The sequence below is a fragment of the Choristoneura fumiferana genome, chromosome 4 (assembly GCF_025370935.1).
Source record: "Choristoneura fumiferana chromosome 4, NRCan_CFum_1, whole genome shotgun sequence".
Lineage (NCBI taxonomy): Eukaryota > Metazoa > Arthropoda > Insecta > Lepidoptera > Tortricidae > Choristoneura > Choristoneura fumiferana.
The window spans coordinates 9,218,614-9,237,382 of NC_133475.1; the positions used below are offsets into that span (position 1 = coordinate 9,218,614).

An 18,769-nucleotide genomic window follows, 5' to 3' on the forward strand; every position below is an offset into this window, starting at 1 on the left:
ACCATATCCATACAGTCTTTTTAAAGCCATGATTAGAGAATGACTTAATAGCTGTTATTTCTTTTTTAATTTTATTGTAGACCAAAGGGGCACTATAATTGATATGGCGCTGCGCAAATTTAGTTTTACATTTAGGAAGCGGACATCGATCAATTTAAAAAGAACACACGAGAACTTGGAAGAAGTTGGAAGCGAAAGCAAGTAATAAATAAACCGGAGACAGACATACAATCATATTAGTCGTAATGAGTCAATAGTTTATTAAACACGATAAGACGGCTGCTACCGACGACCTTTTAGTGTAAAGCGGGGAGTCGACAGCGCTTCTACTGTTATCTCATCGTACAAAATGAACTCGATAATAGTAATATGTACTACATTCACGAACGCTAGTATAAACGTTTGTACGAGAGCGTTTCTACTAGTACTAAGTGCCTGTGTTTACCAAAGCTTTGTGTTCAGTGAGGTTTTCTTGAACAGTTACAAGTTGGTGTACCCTCCTTACCTGGCCAAGCCCGTTGGGAAAGGACAGTACTATGTGTCCAGTGTTGTTGGTGGTGGCATGACGGTTGTAGCCACAAAGGTATTAAATAATAACAATAGTAGTTATTCTATTTTCATCCTAACGCCATCCCTGAAGTTTTTCTAGAACTTAGTTTTGTTACCTTTAATTAAGAAGAACCGAAAGCAGAATACAGTGAAATGAAAATGATAATAAAAACTGAATTGACTGAAACTGGAAAAATACAAAGACCAGCAAAGATGTCACGGATGAAAATACTGCGAACACATTTGAAAGAATACTCGCGAATACAATATGTTTGGCTTGTAATCGTAAAGCAATTGTTAACGATATCACACTAATTCAGGGAAATTCATTCATGGTTATTATTCCGTTGCGCGATATGTTTAATTAGAGCCTGTAAAGGCTACTATTTCGTAACATTTGATAAAAAATCTAGTTAACGTTTAATACATTGTTTTTGATATAAATTTAATGCACTTTGCACAGAGAAAAAATATTTAGGGCTGATCACGCATCCCTACGGTACACTTAAGTATTTATAAATGAACTGTTTTAGTTCTAATGGTTTCTTTTGGACAAGTATTTGTATCTACTTAAGTACCTACTTAAGATGCCTTGTGCCTGACCTGATACTTCTCTGAACATGCAAAAAATATATTACTTGATCAAAACATCTCCGTAAAACCAAACCAGGCTCAGCCTAAGCATTTGTTTCAATGAACCACTTAAAAAAATCTAAGTTCTTTTGGAAAAAAAGTTTTAATTCAAATTTTTATCAACAAAAGTGCCTAATTTCTTCTGTGACACTCTTTAAATTAACAATCAATTTCAGACAATAATGCTGAACGGATTCATGCGATGGCTCCTCCGGTTCCTGGTCTCTCTCATCGCCATCGGAGTCCGACCCCTGACGTATTTCCTCACCATTCGGAGAACAAGGAAATGTCCGCCACCAACCAACCCCGTACTCTTTAAGTCTGCCACTACTCTAACTGGAATGATTAGAAATAAACAGGTAATTAACAGTTTCTAAATCTATTTTGCACGTTATTGAATTCACAACTTAGTTTTAAAGCCAAACTATTACAAAATTCTTTGGAGACAGCAATTTATAACTGAAATGTAGAAATTGTGATACAAATTTGCATTTTCCCAGTCTTAGTTTCGTAGTCATCATCAGTCATCGATATCTGCAAATTAATATCTTATAAATCCGATTAAAAGCAGTAGAGTTTCATTTTCTATTCCCTAGATACAAAAATTAAATAGTACATGGCTAGTCAATTTCCACATTACTTGTTTAACTTCGTAAACTAAATCCTTACTAACGCATAAACGCTAATGAAATTCTCCTTTTTATGTGCAAGCTTAATGAGTAAAAGTGAGATAGAATTCGCTCACAGTATTTCATGATAATGTTAGAAGGCTATCGTATTTTCCACTGCTATTGGCTTATGTCATCTCAACTTTCAGATCACCTCGGAAGAAGTAGTATCAGCCTACATAGAAAGATGTAAAGAAGCGAATCCCTACCTCAATGCTATAGTAGAGCCACGGTATGATCAGGCTTTGAGGGAAGCCAGGAGTATAGACAAGATGATAGCTTCTACGGACAGGACACCTGAGCAGCTGGAGAAGGAGTACCCATTGCTTGGAGTACCCATTACTGTGAAGGAGAGCATAGCTGTCGAAGGTATTATTATCTCGATTGTCTAAGTAAAGTTTTTTGAAGAGGTTACATATTTATTTATTTTTGGAAGATGCGAGTAACTTTAATTTTTATTCCCTATCGTTATCGTAGCATTAAACGGATCCAGATGAAAATAAAAATAGAAAAGTTGAATAAAGAAATCGTAATTATTAATTTTATTTAATGAAGGCAAAATGAACAAAGCGATATAGTTGACTCCTATTTTTTTAGCTGCCGTTTCTCGCTATTTAGACTTATTGAAAAAAAACTGCATCTCTTCAAAAGACTTTACATTTACATAGTACTTATATATTTTTTTGTTATTTTCCCGCCGCACCTAATATCATTGTAGTTAAAACATCACTTGTAACATCAAACATCATTTGTAGTGGATTGACAAGGTAAAGATTGAAGTTCATTGATATTGAATGTCCGCAAAGTCACGCCTGTGTGAAAATATTTTTCTTTTCTGTAAATTAAGTATTACTCTAAGTTTGATGTCGAAATAAAGTTATGTCTATGTCTAAAATGGCAAAGGAGAGATTTGAAACATCTTTCTTTCGCCATTGTAGATGTTACCTGTGCCTCAAAGCCCAACTCTCGTTGTATTTATGCATCATAGTCTTAGTTGAGAAACATCGATAACGCGATGTAGAATGTCGCAGTTGCTAGATTTGATGACTAGAAAGCACTCAGGGTAGCTACAGCCCGTATTAATCAACTAATATTATCCCCTTCCCTTTCAGGCATGAGCAACGACTGCGGCAACGTGCGCCCGAGCAGAGTACCTGCGGCTAAGGACGCCGCCATCATCAGCCTAGCCCGAGCGGCGGGCGCTATACCCATAGCTGTCACCAACACCCCGCAGTACTGCATGAACTGGGAGACTTACAACAATGTTACTGGGCTCACGATGAACCCTTACGATCAGAAGCGCACGACTGGCGGGTCTTCGGGTGGAGAGGTCAGTAAAATATACACACAACAAACAACAAGAGAGGTAATGCTGCCAGTGTCTTGGGGTCAATGCCTGGGGCAGAAAATTTGGATGACGTTTTTATTTTGTAACATAGTTTAGTTTATAAATAGTTTTAGTCTTGGATGTTAGATAGTATTTATTGCTTTTCCTTGTTATTTCTTTATTGTACAAAATAAAATTAGATCTGAGAAGTAAACAAAAAACAATAATAACAATACACAATAACACTATTGCTCCAGGAGCGGTTTCGCACTATCTGAATCCGTGAATAGGAGTAGGTAGTCATATAACCACTTGTATCTAGTGCGCCGCAAACTACCGTACAAAAAATTCTACATCAGCTCCGGCCATATTTTCACGGATTCGGATCCGATGTAGTGCAAAACCGTCCTAAGAAGGTAGGTACAGGATGGTGCAAAAGTAAGGTGATGAAAGTAAGGTGAAGGTATGTGGGTGATGTGCCTTAATTTTAGCAAACGGCGTTCACTGTTGTGACGATGAATATATTGCGCAATTATGATTTTCTTTACCACATACACACAGCTATGGTAATGGTATCGTTTGACGGTTTAACTAACGCAGTCTAGAGTGCAATTGGTAGCGCTATTGGGAGGGTGCGAGCGAAGTACCAGGTGGGGGTGATGAAATCTATCGCAGCGCTCATGGTGGCCAAAAGTAGAAATAGTTCTGGCTCTGTCATCTGTCATACTCATATGAATCTGTCATTAACAAAGCAATTTATCTAGACTTTAACTACCTAATTTTAGTAATGATGTTTGTGTTATGATGCAAGCTTAAATTATTGAACACTGTCCCTGTTTTGTTCCTAATTCCTCTACATCTCGGACATGTCCAGCACCAGCAACAATTTTCCTTATGAAACGGTTTGTGGTTGAAATTTTATATTATTGAGTGATACTCACAAAACGGGTCTTCAAAATGATACTCATTTTGATCTGAAAACGATATTTAATTTATTACTAGCGATATAAGAACAATTATATAATTTTACTTTTATTCAAAGAAACCAATAATTTATCTTTTCGTTTTACAGTAAAAGTAAGTAAGTACAACTAAACATGAAGTAAACAAACCCTGACATAACGATAATAAAACACACTTTTTGAATAAATTTTACTTAACTCATTTCATTTTAATGATCAAAAATGAATTCACAACCTTATGTCCACCCAAATCACGGTATCACAGTAATTTTGTATTATAAATTAATATGTTATAAGTAGGTTGGATTTTTGTCACAATGTCAGAGCATCAGAGCCAATAGTTACTACTGTAAATGGAAAAGTTTAATTTTAGTTGAATAGCTGCGCGAACGATGATTTTCTTCTCACTTGATGGTAAGCAGTGTCGTAACTGTTTTGTAAATGTAATATTCGCCTGTGGGCGCTTAGAATTACCTAAAGCAGATTGGACTGGCTGATCATGGTTTTGATTGCAGGCTGCCTTAATATCGTCTGGTGCTTCAGTTATGGGCGTGGGGTCCGACATCGCCGGGTCTTTGAGACTGCCGCCCATGTTCACGGGTATTTTCGGACATAAGCCCTCGCCTAGGTTATGGTCTGTTGAAGGTAAGCAACAAACAACCGGAGTCATACTGGAGTGCTTAATATTGTCGTGAAATATATGTACCTACCTACTTACATGTAAACGCACTAGCCGTGGTTTTGTGGCCAAATGAAAATCGACATTTTTTGCTTTGCGTTTTGCCTCTGTACGGTGCTACTTAGTAACTTGTTAATTACGTGTTAACTACCTATTCCGTTTTAACTGTGTGGTTAGTGTCATACTGTACATGTGGCTACGACACTGATAGATGACGTTACTTACATACAACAAATAATCGTCACTCACTACTTTGAAAAAATCTCTTCTAAAATCAATATGTCAACAAAATTGAACCTTGATGTAGTACTATTTATTCTGTGCCTTGATGATAATGTTCATAAAGTTAACTTAGAAAACGTGTCTATTGTGATTGTGAGGTACGAGTTTTTTTTTAAAGTAGTGATTCGTCAATGCTATCGTCGACAAAGAAAGAAGAAAACCAGGTAATAATTTTGGTCTTGCTGCGTAATCGCGTGAGAAAGAAATCAAGCATTATTTGCTTTGCTCTGATATTATTGTTCCACTTTCTAAAACGGCGGTGAAATTTCGACCTAAGTATAGTATTACTGCCATCTAGAGATCATAGTTGAAGCTTTCTTTGCTTCGAGGTTGTCGGTCAATTTAGGTGACATCTACCGGTGGGTAGCCGGACTACTCGGCAAGATAGGTTGCCTACTCTTGTTAATGCCATCTGTAGGTGCTAATAATAATTAATTTAATACAATGTAGTCTTTTTTTACTGTAATGATATTTCTTAAAACTACTTACTTGTATGACGTGCAGTGCAAGAAATCAGCGTTCACTTAGATAAGTGTAAATTTATTTTACAGGTCATGTTCCAGACTGCCCAGAAGAAGAATTTGAGGATTATTTCGCCCTGGGACCTATAACACGATATGCTGAGGACTTGGGTTTGCTTCTTAAGGTTTTGAGACAGCCTGGAGCACCAGACGTGCCATTTGACAAGCCTGTACGAAAAAAAAAAAATATCCTTAATCAGTTTTATAGTAAATTTTATCTAAATATCAGTAGAAGTAGGTACCTGCATTAATATGTGCCGCAGCGGGGCGTGCATTTTGCCATTTTGGGTACGGAACCCTAAAAAAACTTACTTAACTACGTGATTTTGGCTCGAGATTTTGTATCGAGTTAAATGATAAAAACCTTCACGTGGTTTATGTAAAATTTCTTCTTGGAAATATGATGTGATGAGGTACAAAACAGTCTTTAAAACACAGAGGAACAGCATCTTTTTGTAAGTTATTGAATGATTTCGTTTAAATGCCCAATTCATATTTCAGGTAGACATCTCAAAGTTGAAGTTCTATTACATGGAGGGAGATAACAGCAACGTCACTAATAAAATTGGCTCCGACGTCAAAAAAGCGATGGATAAGGCAAAAGCGTACATGAAAAGCACTTACAACATTGAAGTTAAAGAGGTGAGAAATCACTAGTCAACTCAGAATGATTTTTTTTGTATTTTTTTAAGGTTTTCACACAAATTTAACAGCCAATCGGCTGGAGCTATGCCTACCTAATCATCAAAATTTTCACTACTTTAAGCATCTTGTTGAGCCAAACCCAAAGTTTCTCATACTTACTGTCCTTTTTGATGACTATAAATTATTTACCGACATTGTAATTCTATCTTAGTTACATATCCAAAGCAAATTTAAAGTCAATTTGTTCACTACAAGTGAGTGAAATTAGATTTGCAAGATTTAAAGACAATGTACCTGAACATTGCAAGTTAAAAATAAATCTTGTACGAATAAAACACTTTTCAAGTTCTTTCTAAAACGTTTCAGCTCAAAATAAAGAACATGGAGCACATGTGGGAGATCAGCATACGAGTTCTGATGAACATCCGCAACGTTCGGAACATCTTCACCCACCCAGAAAAAAGGGAGCAATGGGTATCAGTTTGGCCTGAAGTACTGAAGAAAATGGTTGGTCTATCCGACCACAATTTTACCTGCGTGGCTTATGGACCTTTGCAGAAATTCTTCGACTCCCTACCAAAAAGCTACTACACCAAACTCTTGGCTATGTTTGAAGAGATTAAGAAAGATTTTGAGGTGATTATCTTCATGCCATGGTTCTTATTGCATGACCACCGAATATTAATCTCTAGTGTATAAGACAAACAACAAAGGGATCCTTTAAGAGTTTCATTATTTACTTTTGATGTACGGAACCTTTAAAACTAGCCTTGTGTAATAAGTAGCCTTATGCTGGCAGATACGGTCCGTACTAGCTTAAAGTTTACCAGTAGGCTAAGAAGCGAAGCGTATGCTAAACAATTTAAAAGCAAATGCTGGTTGATTTCTCAAAGTAAATTATTTTTTTAAATATATGTTTTTGTACATTACAGACCGCGTTATCCGATGATGGCGTATTACTATATCCTGCGTTCCCGTATCCAGCTGATTTACATTACAGAGTTTATTACAAGTTCTTGAACTGCGGGTACCTGACCATATTCAACGCATTAGGTAAGATTTATTAAATTTCATTTTATAGTCGATAACCGTACCTACTCTTTTCTTTTTCTGAACCTACAATGAAAAGTAAAACTAGGTATGTTTGAAAGTGGAATTGACGTGATTTCACTCGAATTATTATTATTATTTAAATTATCAAGCAGGCAGTTGGAAGTAACTTATAGGTGCCTGTATTTAGCTAAATTCCTATGAGAAATAAAAAAAAATACAACAATCTTTAATTATCTTGAATACACCCACCCGCGCCAAATTTCATATCTCTATGACTTAGCGGTTGACATTTCGGCAAATTACATGCCTTATATCCCGATCCCGTGGGAATATCAGAATATAAAAGTAGCCTAAGTTGCTTCCGGGATTTACCTATCTTCCAAATTTCATCTAACTCCATCCATAGCGTGAAAGAGTATTAACACACGCTCAAAACTTTAAAAATTGTTATAGTTATTAGTAGGAATAACCGTTGACATTTTGAATTTTAGGATTGCCAGCAACATCGTGTCCCATAGGACAGACTGACAAAGGCTTACCGGTGGGTCTGCAGCTGGTGGCTAATAAAGCCAACGACCACCTAACGATAGCTGTTGCCAAGGAGTTCGAAAGAGCATTCGGTGGCTGGACTCCACCTAATAAAGAACTCATTAGTGTCTAAATAATTTTAAGTGGTGACGATCTCATGAAAATAGAGTAGTTTGAAAAATAAAAGTACACGTTAGCAGAACGTATTTAGAATGAGAAAAGTTTGTTACTGATACGCGCCGATAGAGGACCTGCCAGTTTGCCCGTAGTACTTAATTTAAACGTTTGATACATGTTTATATAAAAAAATAGTCAGTGTAAGTAGACTGTGTTTGGGCATTCTTGAACTGTGTAACTGCGATACAAAATTTTGTGTTTCTAGATCAGCTAATGTTAGGTAGACAATAATAATGCATTCTGTAACATAACTTTTCTTTTTTAGTTACATAGTCAAATTTAGGGTAGGTAGGTATATCCATACTTTGAGTTTGTGAGTTAACAGTTTAGTTTCTTTATTCATTCAAATAATATCATAATTTACATAAATGACAAGTTACAATAATTTATAATTATTGAAGTCGTCAAAGAAAATATTTAAGTATAAAATAATAATAATTTCATAAAATATGAATATTTACTATAAATAATTCAGACTAATTTAAACAATTGAGTTATCATTAACACATATTTTTGTCCAGCTTTAATTGAGCTAGAAACACTAATAATGTATCACGTAAAAATAATTAAACTATTTACGATCACGTAAAGGTAGGTAATGGTGACAAGCTGTGGAATATTTTTAAAATAAGACATTTCCATCTGCACCTGCTCAACGTTGACTTTCTGTTTCTGAAGAGTATATGGTCAACAGCACAACCAAGGACAAACGGAGACAGGGGGGCTACTGCGAAATTCAAAAATCGAAGTTCGTATCATACCATCCTTCTCACTCTCGTATTATATAATATTAGCGTCAGCGGGACGGCAAGATACGAAGTTTAAATTTTGCACTTCGCCGTATAGGGTGAGCAGGCCAGGTTAATCTTGACCAAATAACACAAAATAAGGCGAGAAAGAATGGATATTAAGTGAAATGTCAATACATTTATGATGTAATGTCTTGGTATAGGTTTCTACTGTGATAATGGTAATGACTTTTATAAGAAAATCGACGAATTTTGAATAATTATAAATGACATATTACAAGATATTTTGAAATAAAATTTAGAATTATTTCTTAGTTTTAATAGCCTTTTCCCTTTTTTAACATATTGTTTTGAGGTGATTATCAATAATTTCCAAGATAAAAAATAGGGTAGTTTTGTCTTAAAACCGGGCAACGGTCCAATGACTCCTTGACTTGTTGATAGTCATGGGCGGTGGTGATCATTTCTCATCAGATGACCCGCTTGCTCGTTAGCCTCCCTCTAATAAAAAAAAGTTCGCGGAAAAACGTTATTTGTGTAGAAAGTAATGTACACCTTAGGTATATCCAAGGAATGACTGCCAAATTTCAGTCAGCTAGTCATTCAGTATATTTATAGGTATAATATTATACATAATAACTTTAAATCTGTATAGGGTACTTTTTGTCAAGCCCAAATCTCAGTTAGCTAGTCCTAATTATGAATAAAATTAAATAGGGACGCTAGTTACTCCATAGTAGTTAGTCGAGGTAAAGTTTACTGTTGGTTGGCGTTCCATTCGAGTTCTTTTACGTTGATTAACTACTGACGTGGGTGAACGGAGTATCTTTATTATTTAACACTAGCTTTTGCCCGCAACTTCGTCTGCGTAGGTTTTTAACAACGTGCAACTCAATCGAGAGTAGCGGCTAAACCCCCCCCCTCCCCTTTTAGGGGTAGAATTCTTAAAGCCTATATAAGCTGGTCGGGGATTTTCTCGTCAGATTAGTAAAGTTTGCATAAAAATCCGTTCAGCCGTTCTCATATGATGCGAGGTCAAATAAACGACAAACAAACAGATAAACAGACAAACAGACTAAAATTCTAAAAACTGTTGGAACGTGTTCTGTTATCGATTCTAAGTATCCCCAGTCAACTTTTTTTCGAATGTCTTCCATGTACAGATTTTCGACCCTCTTCAGCTTTATTTTATATAAAGAAGATGTAAAAAAAACCTTTGCTGAGTCAATGTAATGTAATTCAGCTAGTCTGCAAAAGATGGCGCCACAAACTACTACACATAAGCATTGATAAATAGAATAATCCTTTTGAATTTTCTTTTTTTTTAAACTCTTTCTTTATGACAAGTTTTGTTCATTGATAATATGTTTTAGCTCCTTTTTCGTCCGTTTCTGCTGACTGAACTTATTAGTAAATAAATAAATAAAACGTCTTTTATATTTTATTGACCTATTTCAAAGGAACCTTACCCTAACTTAAATTAATACTCGTAATAGAAAGCGAAGAAAGTTCTCTAAAACAGAAGTATTTTTAAATCGAGCCTTAATATAGCTATTGCATGTTTATTAGTAACCACAGTTGTGTTGTGTAATGTGTGACTGCCTACTATGTCTATGTCAAGGTTAATCTCCCTGTCTAGGACAGTTAGCGACATTGTGTATGAGGCAGGTTACTAACTCATTAGACGTACAGTAAATAGTATCAGCACATTTTATTCGTCTCAAATTATATCGAATGATTTTTAATTGAATGTGCCAATAACTCAAGGTTTTGTTTTGTAGCCAAAATAGCAAAACGGAACCCTAATGGTTTCGTCCTGTGCTACCGATTTGTCGTAGGTTATAAGAAACATTTTACACTGAAACTATGATGAAGAATTCAAAATTTTGAAAATAATTGGAAAAAGAGGAAACTGAATACTTTATACACGCAGCAACCAATGCAATGCAAAGCAAGATTTTATTTTTAATGTTTATCATCGCTATTGTAATGAAAAATGTTAACTTAACATTCCAACTTGATTCTGCAGTAAAGTAAGAGTAAAGTGCAGCAGGGCTACTACGAAACTCGAAACTCGAAGTTCGTGTCGTGCGGTCCCTCTGACACTTATACTATTTAATACGAGAGCGAGAGGGACGGTACGATACGTACATCGAGTTTCGAGTTTCGTAGTAGCCCTGCAGCTTACCTGCGTGCGACGACATTAATTTTCGTCTATGGTTCGCTAATCGTTCGCTCCAGCAGGGCTACTATGAAACTCTAAACTCGAAGTTCGTGTTGCGCGGTCCCTTTCGCTCTCGTAATGGTATAATATAAGTGTCAGAGGGACCGCACGACACGAACTTCGAGTTTCGTAGTAGCTCGCTGCTGCTGGTATTTGCATTCTATGGATGCTATGGATGATTACCATAGACTACATCTTACTTTTAATACACTAATATTTTGACCAAGATTATCGTGGTTTTTGGGTTAGAATGCCAATCAATTCATTGTTAATTTCGTTATTTATTTTACTCAAAGAAAATTAAAAAACTGTCATATCTTTACCAACGAAAACAACACTTAAAATATTAACGATTTACTATCAAATCACATTTATGTGAAACGGACCGCGAAGCGAGCAACATTATGCATTAAACTGTCAATTATTTTGATGAGAATGAAAATTATATCTGATTTTCTTATTCGGGAGGGCAAAAAATCAGCTATCGGCTTTTTTTGCCAGTTATTTATTTTTTCTCAACTTGATTGAATTTTGGCACATTTTTTTATTTTAATAATACTCGTACAACGCACGCGCAGAACATCGCCAAAAATCGCCCAGCGCCATATTGAGAGAGGCGGACGTTGTATGACTTGAGTGATTAATCGTGGTTAGTGCAATAATTTGAGGTGGAACATTTGATCGTGCCCTATGGATAAACATTCGGGTACGTAACACGTATAAAGGTGCATAAAGGAAGCCCCTAACAACGTCTAATGTGCAGTGGCAAATCACATCGTAACCTAGACATAGGCCGTTCTAGTTATCAGTAGATTACCTAGGTATCATCAATCCGCTATTTGCTCACAGTTTTAATCTTATTAAATACACACGTGTGGGGGAATAGCCATGGGTTTCTTGAATCTAGTTACAATAACAAGATTATACGATCGCTTCGCAAGGTTCCACGCTCGTATATAAACGGATTTCAAAGTGTTTATGTCGGCAGTTGACAGCAGCGTATATGTATATGACCGATCATAAGTCACCACACCCAGTGACCGGATTGTCGGTTTTAGTATTTAATCGTTTCGTGTTCGGATGGTTGTTCGCGCGTCGCGACGGTGGTACGCGAAATTGTGAATATTCGGAGCGTTTGCTAACTCGTGGGGTGGCGTGTCAATGTGAAATATGTATTTTCTAGGAGTGGTGTGCCTTGGTTGAAAGGCCTGCCGAAAGGACAGGGCTCCGCGCGCGTGGAAAGACTGCGGCCCTCCGCCCTGAGGCAACATGGACTGCTGCATGTCAGAAGAAGCCAAAGAACAGAAAAGAATCAACCAAGAAATAGAGCGGGTGCTACGGAAGGACAAACGTGATGCCAGGAGAGAACTTAAATTACTGCTGCTCGGTGAGTTTTTTTTACAGTCAGTATTTACTGCCATTCACGTCAAAATCTTGACAGTTTAATTGGAATCTTAGTGAACTCAATAGGAATACATTTCGGTTGTCTAAGTTGTCTGTACACTTATAATACAAAGTGAATTGCACAGTGAAGCATTTAAAAATAATTTATTTTTATTAGTCTTATTAGATTCATTTAGATTTATTTTATTTGGCTGCCAATTTTTTTAAGTTGGCATCTATTGTGTGAAGATTGTAGTGGTTTGGAGAAGACACAATTTTTCTGGATTGAGACAGTTTAATAGTTTTTATAGGTATTTTCAATATCTAATCAGTCTTGAGTAGGGTTATGTGGTGTTGTCAGAAAAGTCATATCGAATGTATATTGTGTATGTGTATGTGTTAATTAATTATTGTTTGTATATGTAACTGTAACTTTTTAAATGCTTACTTTGGACTAGAACTCACTAAATTGCATACAAAAAAAAATTAGAGCTTTTTCCGTAGATTGCATACAAAAAAAAAATACATTGAAGCTTTTTATGGAATTTCATCCATTAATTTTAAGTAAATCCATTTATTTTTCTACATAATTATAGTTTTTGTGTAGGTATTTATTTAGTCAAAGCTGTTTCAAGCTTTTTCTTTCCAATAAAATAGAAATCTTCTTACCATTATTATGGTAAGTGTTATAAAAATGCCAATTACTAAACAGTACCTTATTTTATATCTTCATGTCTCTTTCAATGTGTATGTATGATTATGTTGAAATCTTGTGACTGTTGCTCATGCAGGATCAGTATCACTGATGTAATTTGACACAGTTTAACAGTGGGTACCTAGATAGTTTCACTAAGATTAGGTTCCTATTCCTAACATTCCTTGTTTCATAAGTAGGTATTAGTTCTGAACTTAATTTGAACATGCTAATTTTTTTTTGAAGAAACTAAACCGACTAGAAATAGTGGTGTTCTCAACTAAATTCTTTAGATTATTTTTAGCCTGTGAGTGTGAACCCATTATAAAAATGATTTTAAAATAGTATTGTATATATTTTTAAGGATATCCCAAAAAAAATCATAAATGGGATCTGAAATCTGTGATGTGAAATCAAGACAAACACCCAAATGGAATTTATTTTTAAATATACATATAAATAGTTGCGTTGTTACTTACATTAAGCTGTATTTTAATCAGATGTAAGTACCTAAAGGTTTAATTTAAAACCCAATTCTGGCCAATAGGTAGTCAGTTAAATATTTAATTTTATGACCATCATAAATTGGGTAAGGCGCGCCTATACTTTTAAAGTAATTAGTTGAAAAGTAGATAACATTATTTTTTTTATAAGTTAACTAGTTATTTCAGTTATTAGGATGTTATATGCTGTTCTGTTGTTTTAGGGCCTGTTATATTACATTTGGTACAAATACAAAGGTAATGTCAGATTCCGTCCAGTGGAAATGTAAAGACAAATATTCAGTAGTAGGTATAATACTGGGGACGTATCCGAATATCGAAAACTGAAATATTGATGGTTAAAATATCAACGGTCAAAATATCTAACCTAATCTACTTTCGATATTTTGACCGCTGAAGATATATTAATTTTTGATATTCAGATACGTCCCCACAACACTACTATACTGGTAAAAAAAGTATATTGTGTGGAGATTGGTGATCCCCTTTTAATTTTTTAGTTATTATTTGTTGCATCCATTTTTACACTGTGTAACTTTCAAACTTCAGACTATTATGGTTCAAAAGATAGAGTCCGGTAACAGACAGACAGTAACGTCGCAGTAAAAAAGGGTCCTGTTGTTCACCCTTTTGGTATGGAACCATGACTGATCAATTTAATGATTTGTATAATAGTAGATTGTTGCACCAAGCAGAAAGTTATTTATTACTGCACCGAGTGCCGATTTGCATTTAAAAAGCACGAGGGCAATATAAATTACTTAATGCGAGGTGCATAATCTGCTTTTCTTTCAACTATCACAGGAAAAAAAAATCATGCTAAATAATTAATAGGAAAGAAATGTCACTAGCACTCCATGATTCCATTTTTGTGAGTAAGTTTACATTCACACTCAAGAAATGTCCACGGAAAATTCGCAAGGTTCCCGCCAATTTGTTTTTCTTTTTTTCTTTGTGAGTAGAGAAGAGTTAGTAGCAGATATTTTTACCCGCGATCTGTCAAATGTCGGATGGGCGCCAGGTTGGCCAAACAAACACACAAAGTTTTTTTTTAATATACGGCTACTTGTTTACTATTTTTGGTAGGATTGGTAGCAACAATTTTTTGTATGCATTCTGTCAAATTTCATAAGACCGTTAGGTTGACCAACCTTACACTAGGTTTTTTACACTATGTAGGTTAATTTTAATAACCAACCTCAAAAAAGGAGGAGGTTAACAATTCGGTTGTTTTTTTTTTTTATAATGTTTGTTACCTCAGAACTCAGAACTCCGTCATTTATTAACCGATTTGTTTTTTTTTGCGTTCGTCCTGGAATGTCTTCAATTAGGTCCCATAAGCATATCGAGGGAACTCTTCAAATGTTGTAGGGACACCTATAGTAAATTGGATATAATTAGTAGTAACTCGTGCATTTGCTCTTGAAAATCATCATTTGGTGAAGTAGAACTGATGATGAAGACCACAGTTGACCATCAGAGTTACTACTCAATAACAAGTATTTCACGGGTTGAATTTTAATTACTTTGACACAGTTGCTCAACTGCAGTTGCTTGTAGGTGCAGCTCAAGATACCAGAGCTAAACTAAACTAACCCGTCATTACACTGAAGACATCCCAGATATCAGTCTGTACGAGATTAGAGTGGCTCTCAAACAACTTAAAAACAACAAGGCTCCAGGGGATGACGGAATCACGACAGAACTTCTGAGAGCGGGAGGTAAACCGGTACTTGTAGACCTCCAGAGGTTATTTAATTCCGTCATACTCGAGGGTACCACGCCGGAAGCATGGCACAGGAGTGTGGTGGTGCTCTTCTTCAAAAAAGGCGACAATACCTTATTGAAGAACTATAGACCCATCTCACTCCTGAGTCATGTATACAAGTTGTTTTCGAGGGTCATTACGAATCGTCTCGAGCGAAGATTTGATGATTTCCAGCCTCCCGAACAAGCTGGATTCCGTAAAGGCTTTAGCACCATAGACCATATTCACACGCTCCGCCAGATTATACAGAAGACCGAGGAGTATAATCGGCCACTATGTTTAGCGTTTGTGGACTATGAAAAAGCCTTCGATTCAATCGAGACCTGGGCTGTATTGCAGTCCCTTCAGCGATGCCATATTGACTATAGATACATCGAGGTGTTAATGAGTTTGTACACCAGCGCCACTATGTCGATCCGGTTGCAGGACGAGAGTACACAACCAATCCAACTGCAGCGAGGTGTGAGACAGGGAGACGTTATTTCTCCGAAACTGTTCACAAATGCGTTGGAGGATGTTTTTCAAGCTCTTGGACTGGAACAGGTTCGGCATCAATATCAACGGCGAGTACATCACCCATCTTCGTTTTGCCGATGATATAGTCATAATGGCGGAGTCGCTGGAGGAGCTCAATACTATGCTCAGTGACCTCAGTATCGTCTCCCAACAGGTGGGTCTTAAGATGAACATGGACAAGACTAAAATCATTTCAAATGTCCATGTCACACTCGTGCCGGTTATCGTTGGGAACGATGCACTCGAAGTTGTTGACCACTATGTTTACCTTGGACAAGTTGTCCAGTTGGGTAGGTCCAACTTCGACAAAGAGGTCGCCCTAAGAATCCAACTCGGATGGGCAGCGTTCGGGAAACTTCGTGATGTCTTCTCGTCCAATATTCCGCAGTGCCTGAAGACTACAGTCTTCGACCAGTGTGTGTTGCCAGTGATGACTTATGGCGCTGAGACGTGATCCTTGACTGTTGGCTGGCCTCTTAGAGAGGCTCAGAGTCACGCAACGAGCTATGGAGAGAGCTATGCTTGCAGTTTCTTTGCGCGATAGAATCCGGAATACGGAAATTCGTCGAAGAACTAGTCACTGACATAGCTGGAAAAATATGCAAATTGAAGTGGCAATGGGCAGGCCACATCGCTCGAAGAACAGATAACCGTTGGGGGAGAAAAGTCCTCGAGTGGCGACCGCGAACCGGAAGACAAAGCGTTGGCAGGCCTCCCACCAGGTGGACTGACGACATCGTGAGAGTAGCGGGAAACCGGTGGATGCAAGTGGCGAGTTTTCGTTCATTGTGGCGTTCTAAGGGGGAGGCCTTTGTCCAGCAGTGGACGTCTTCCGGCTGATGATGACACAGTTGCTAAGCAATTTATGCTCCTCGTAATGCATATAGTAAAACGGATGGTGAAGCACCAGGACTCCTCATTAATGAACGTCTCTGTATCGAAAAAAGCAATCTTTCGTAAAACGTGACGAGCAGTTGTTATTATACTATTGTATCTCAGATTATTTACACTAAAAAACGTGAAAAATAATTTTACAACGAAAACTTGAACCAACTACAAAAAACCATGACTTTCTACCAGTCTGAAGTCGGTTGGTGCCTCAGCACGAGCCAGCAGGAGTGATTGAAGCCCAATATAAAGTATGTAGGTGAGGTAGATAGATGACTATAGGTCCACTCCTGCTGGCTCGTGCTGAGGCACCAAACAACATGAGACTGGTAGAAATTTTTTTTCGTGGTTTTTTGTAGTCGGTTCAATTTTTTGTACTAAATTTTTTTAGCAAAAATCCTTGTGTTACCTCTTTAGTGGTGCAATTTAAAAAAAAACTAAAACAATGCAATAAAGTATTTTCATACATTTTTTCTGCTCTAGAGCAGAAAAGTCCCGCTTTGTGCTGGGTATTCAGTGCGGTTATGATGAAATTAAAGCATAGTTAGAAGAAAAAATATTAAATAAATGAGCAACTAAATGTCATGGGGTAGTTGACAACATTTGACCTAGGCCAAAATGTATACTATAGGTACAATTACATAATTAAAAACATATGTAACATGTGTGTATGACTCTGCAAACAGTCAGTGCTTGTATTCATCGTATTGGCTGCTGCTTCTATCTTGATACAAACTCGAAACCTCTAATTCCATAGTCAGGGTCAGTAACCTAATAGGCCATAACCTAATAGGTCATTCATTACTAATATTTTACATTTTCAATATACCTTCCATAAAAGTAAAACTATCCTCCTTTCCTTGTTCACAAATGTGGTAAATTGATGTATGAGTAATTCTATTTTACACTGTACCTTAATTTATTTAAAAGCATCAAATTAATAATTTAAACAAAAAAATCTGATCATTCCACACTTAAAATTAGTAGTAATAGAGTGTAGTATTTTTTTTATTTCAGTTCGGCTTAAGTGTTTGCACCAATTACTGGCATGATCCTTTAAATTCAATGTACAGTCGAGGAAACTGAATCACACACCAGGACCAGGGTGGAACCTTTGTGCTACTAATCATTAGTAAGGATCTGTAAGAAAGTTACTTTTCTATTGGCTAACTCTATGGGAAACTACACCCACCTGCATTTATATCCGACAACTCCTAGCGGCCCTAAAAATAGAATCATATCAGATATTTATGCACACCTTGTTGTGTCAGATATTGGTGCTGGTGACTGTGCCCAATATTCAGAATGTATATGTAAACCAAAATCAATGATTGATATATTTAAAAATAGTTCGTTAGTTCGGTCAGCTACAGCTTTGTGAAGCAGTGCAAAGCATGTACAAGTCAAGTGCATGCCTACAAAGATAAACTCCATTTCAATCAAAAAGCAGTCTGGATAAAATTTTCCATAGCCCTGACCTAAAAACAGGTGTGAAGATAAACAGTATAGCTGTTTAAGTCTGCTGTATTCAGTTTAGGTAAATTTATTAAACAAGCAATGCAAATCTAATTAAATCAATTTCAATGTGTAGTGTGTGTGTGTGTGTCACTGATTTATATTTTTCACTTATTTTTTAACAACTAGCTGTTGCCCGCGGCTTCGCCCCCGTTGTATTTTTTCTGTATTTTCTTCCATAAAAACCTTCTCCTGATAGTAACGAACACAACAAAAAAAGAATTAGCGAAATCGGACCAGTCGTTCCCGAGTTTTGCGCTTAGCAACACATTTTATGATTCATTTTTATTTATATAATAATAATAATAATAATATAGATAAAGAAATACTTGAACGTATGTTAATTTTCGGGCGCAGAAGCAGAAGTTAAGAGGGGGATAGATAATTTACGCCCTTCTTTCAAAAAAACTTTTTAGTACACAGTTTACTCGTAAATATCCCTAAAAACATTTACAGGGTGTTCAGTCAATATTATATTAATATTACATATAGTAATATATTATAG

General features: G+C 36.4%; 2 protein-coding genes across 10 annotated transcripts in view; both read left to right on the forward strand.

Annotated features, from left to right (window-relative positions):
• The window catches only part of LOC141427419 (fatty-acid amide hydrolase 2-B), an 18,201-nt gene extending 9,121 nt beyond the window's left edge, over nt 1-9,080 (forward strand). For 2 of the 3 annotated variants that reach the window (XM_074086808.1, XM_074086807.1), the window contains exons 2-10: nt 1,359-1,541; nt 2,000-2,219; nt 2,963-3,180; nt 4,655-4,784; nt 5,652-5,791; nt 6,123-6,263; nt 6,633-6,902; nt 7,199-7,319; nt 7,811-9,080. In XM_074086808.1, the coding sequence (XP_073942909.1) occupies nt 1,365-1,541; nt 2,000-2,219; nt 2,963-3,180; nt 4,655-4,784; nt 5,652-5,791; nt 6,123-6,263; nt 6,633-6,902; nt 7,199-7,319; nt 7,811-7,980 (1,587 nt within the window). In that variant the 5' untranslated portion in view covers nt 1,359-1,364 and the 3' untranslated portion in view covers nt 7,981-9,080. Of the gene's footprint in view, nt 1-289; nt 584-1,358; nt 1,542-1,999; nt 2,220-2,962; nt 3,181-4,654; nt 4,785-5,651; nt 5,792-6,122; nt 6,264-6,632; nt 6,903-7,198; nt 7,320-7,810 lie in introns of those variants that run through there. The other variant, XM_074086806.1, reaches the window with a different exon arrangement.
• Nucleotides 9,081-11,375: 2,295 nt separating this feature from the next.
• The window catches only part of Galphaq (G protein alpha q subunit), a 29,847-nt gene continuing 22,453 nt past the window's right edge, over nt 11,376-18,769 (forward strand). For 2 of the 7 annotated variants that reach the window (XM_074086830.1, XM_074086829.1), the window contains exons 1-2: nt 11,383-11,703; nt 12,181-12,384. In XM_074086830.1, coding sequence (XP_073942931.1) covers nt 12,267-12,384 — 118 coding nt within the window. In that variant the 5' untranslated portion in view covers nt 11,383-11,703; nt 12,181-12,266. Of the gene's footprint in view, nt 11,704-11,896; nt 12,104-12,180; nt 12,385-18,769 lie in introns of those variants that run through there. The other 5 variants (XM_074086831.1, XM_074086826.1, XM_074086824.1 and 2 more) reach the window with 5 other exon arrangements.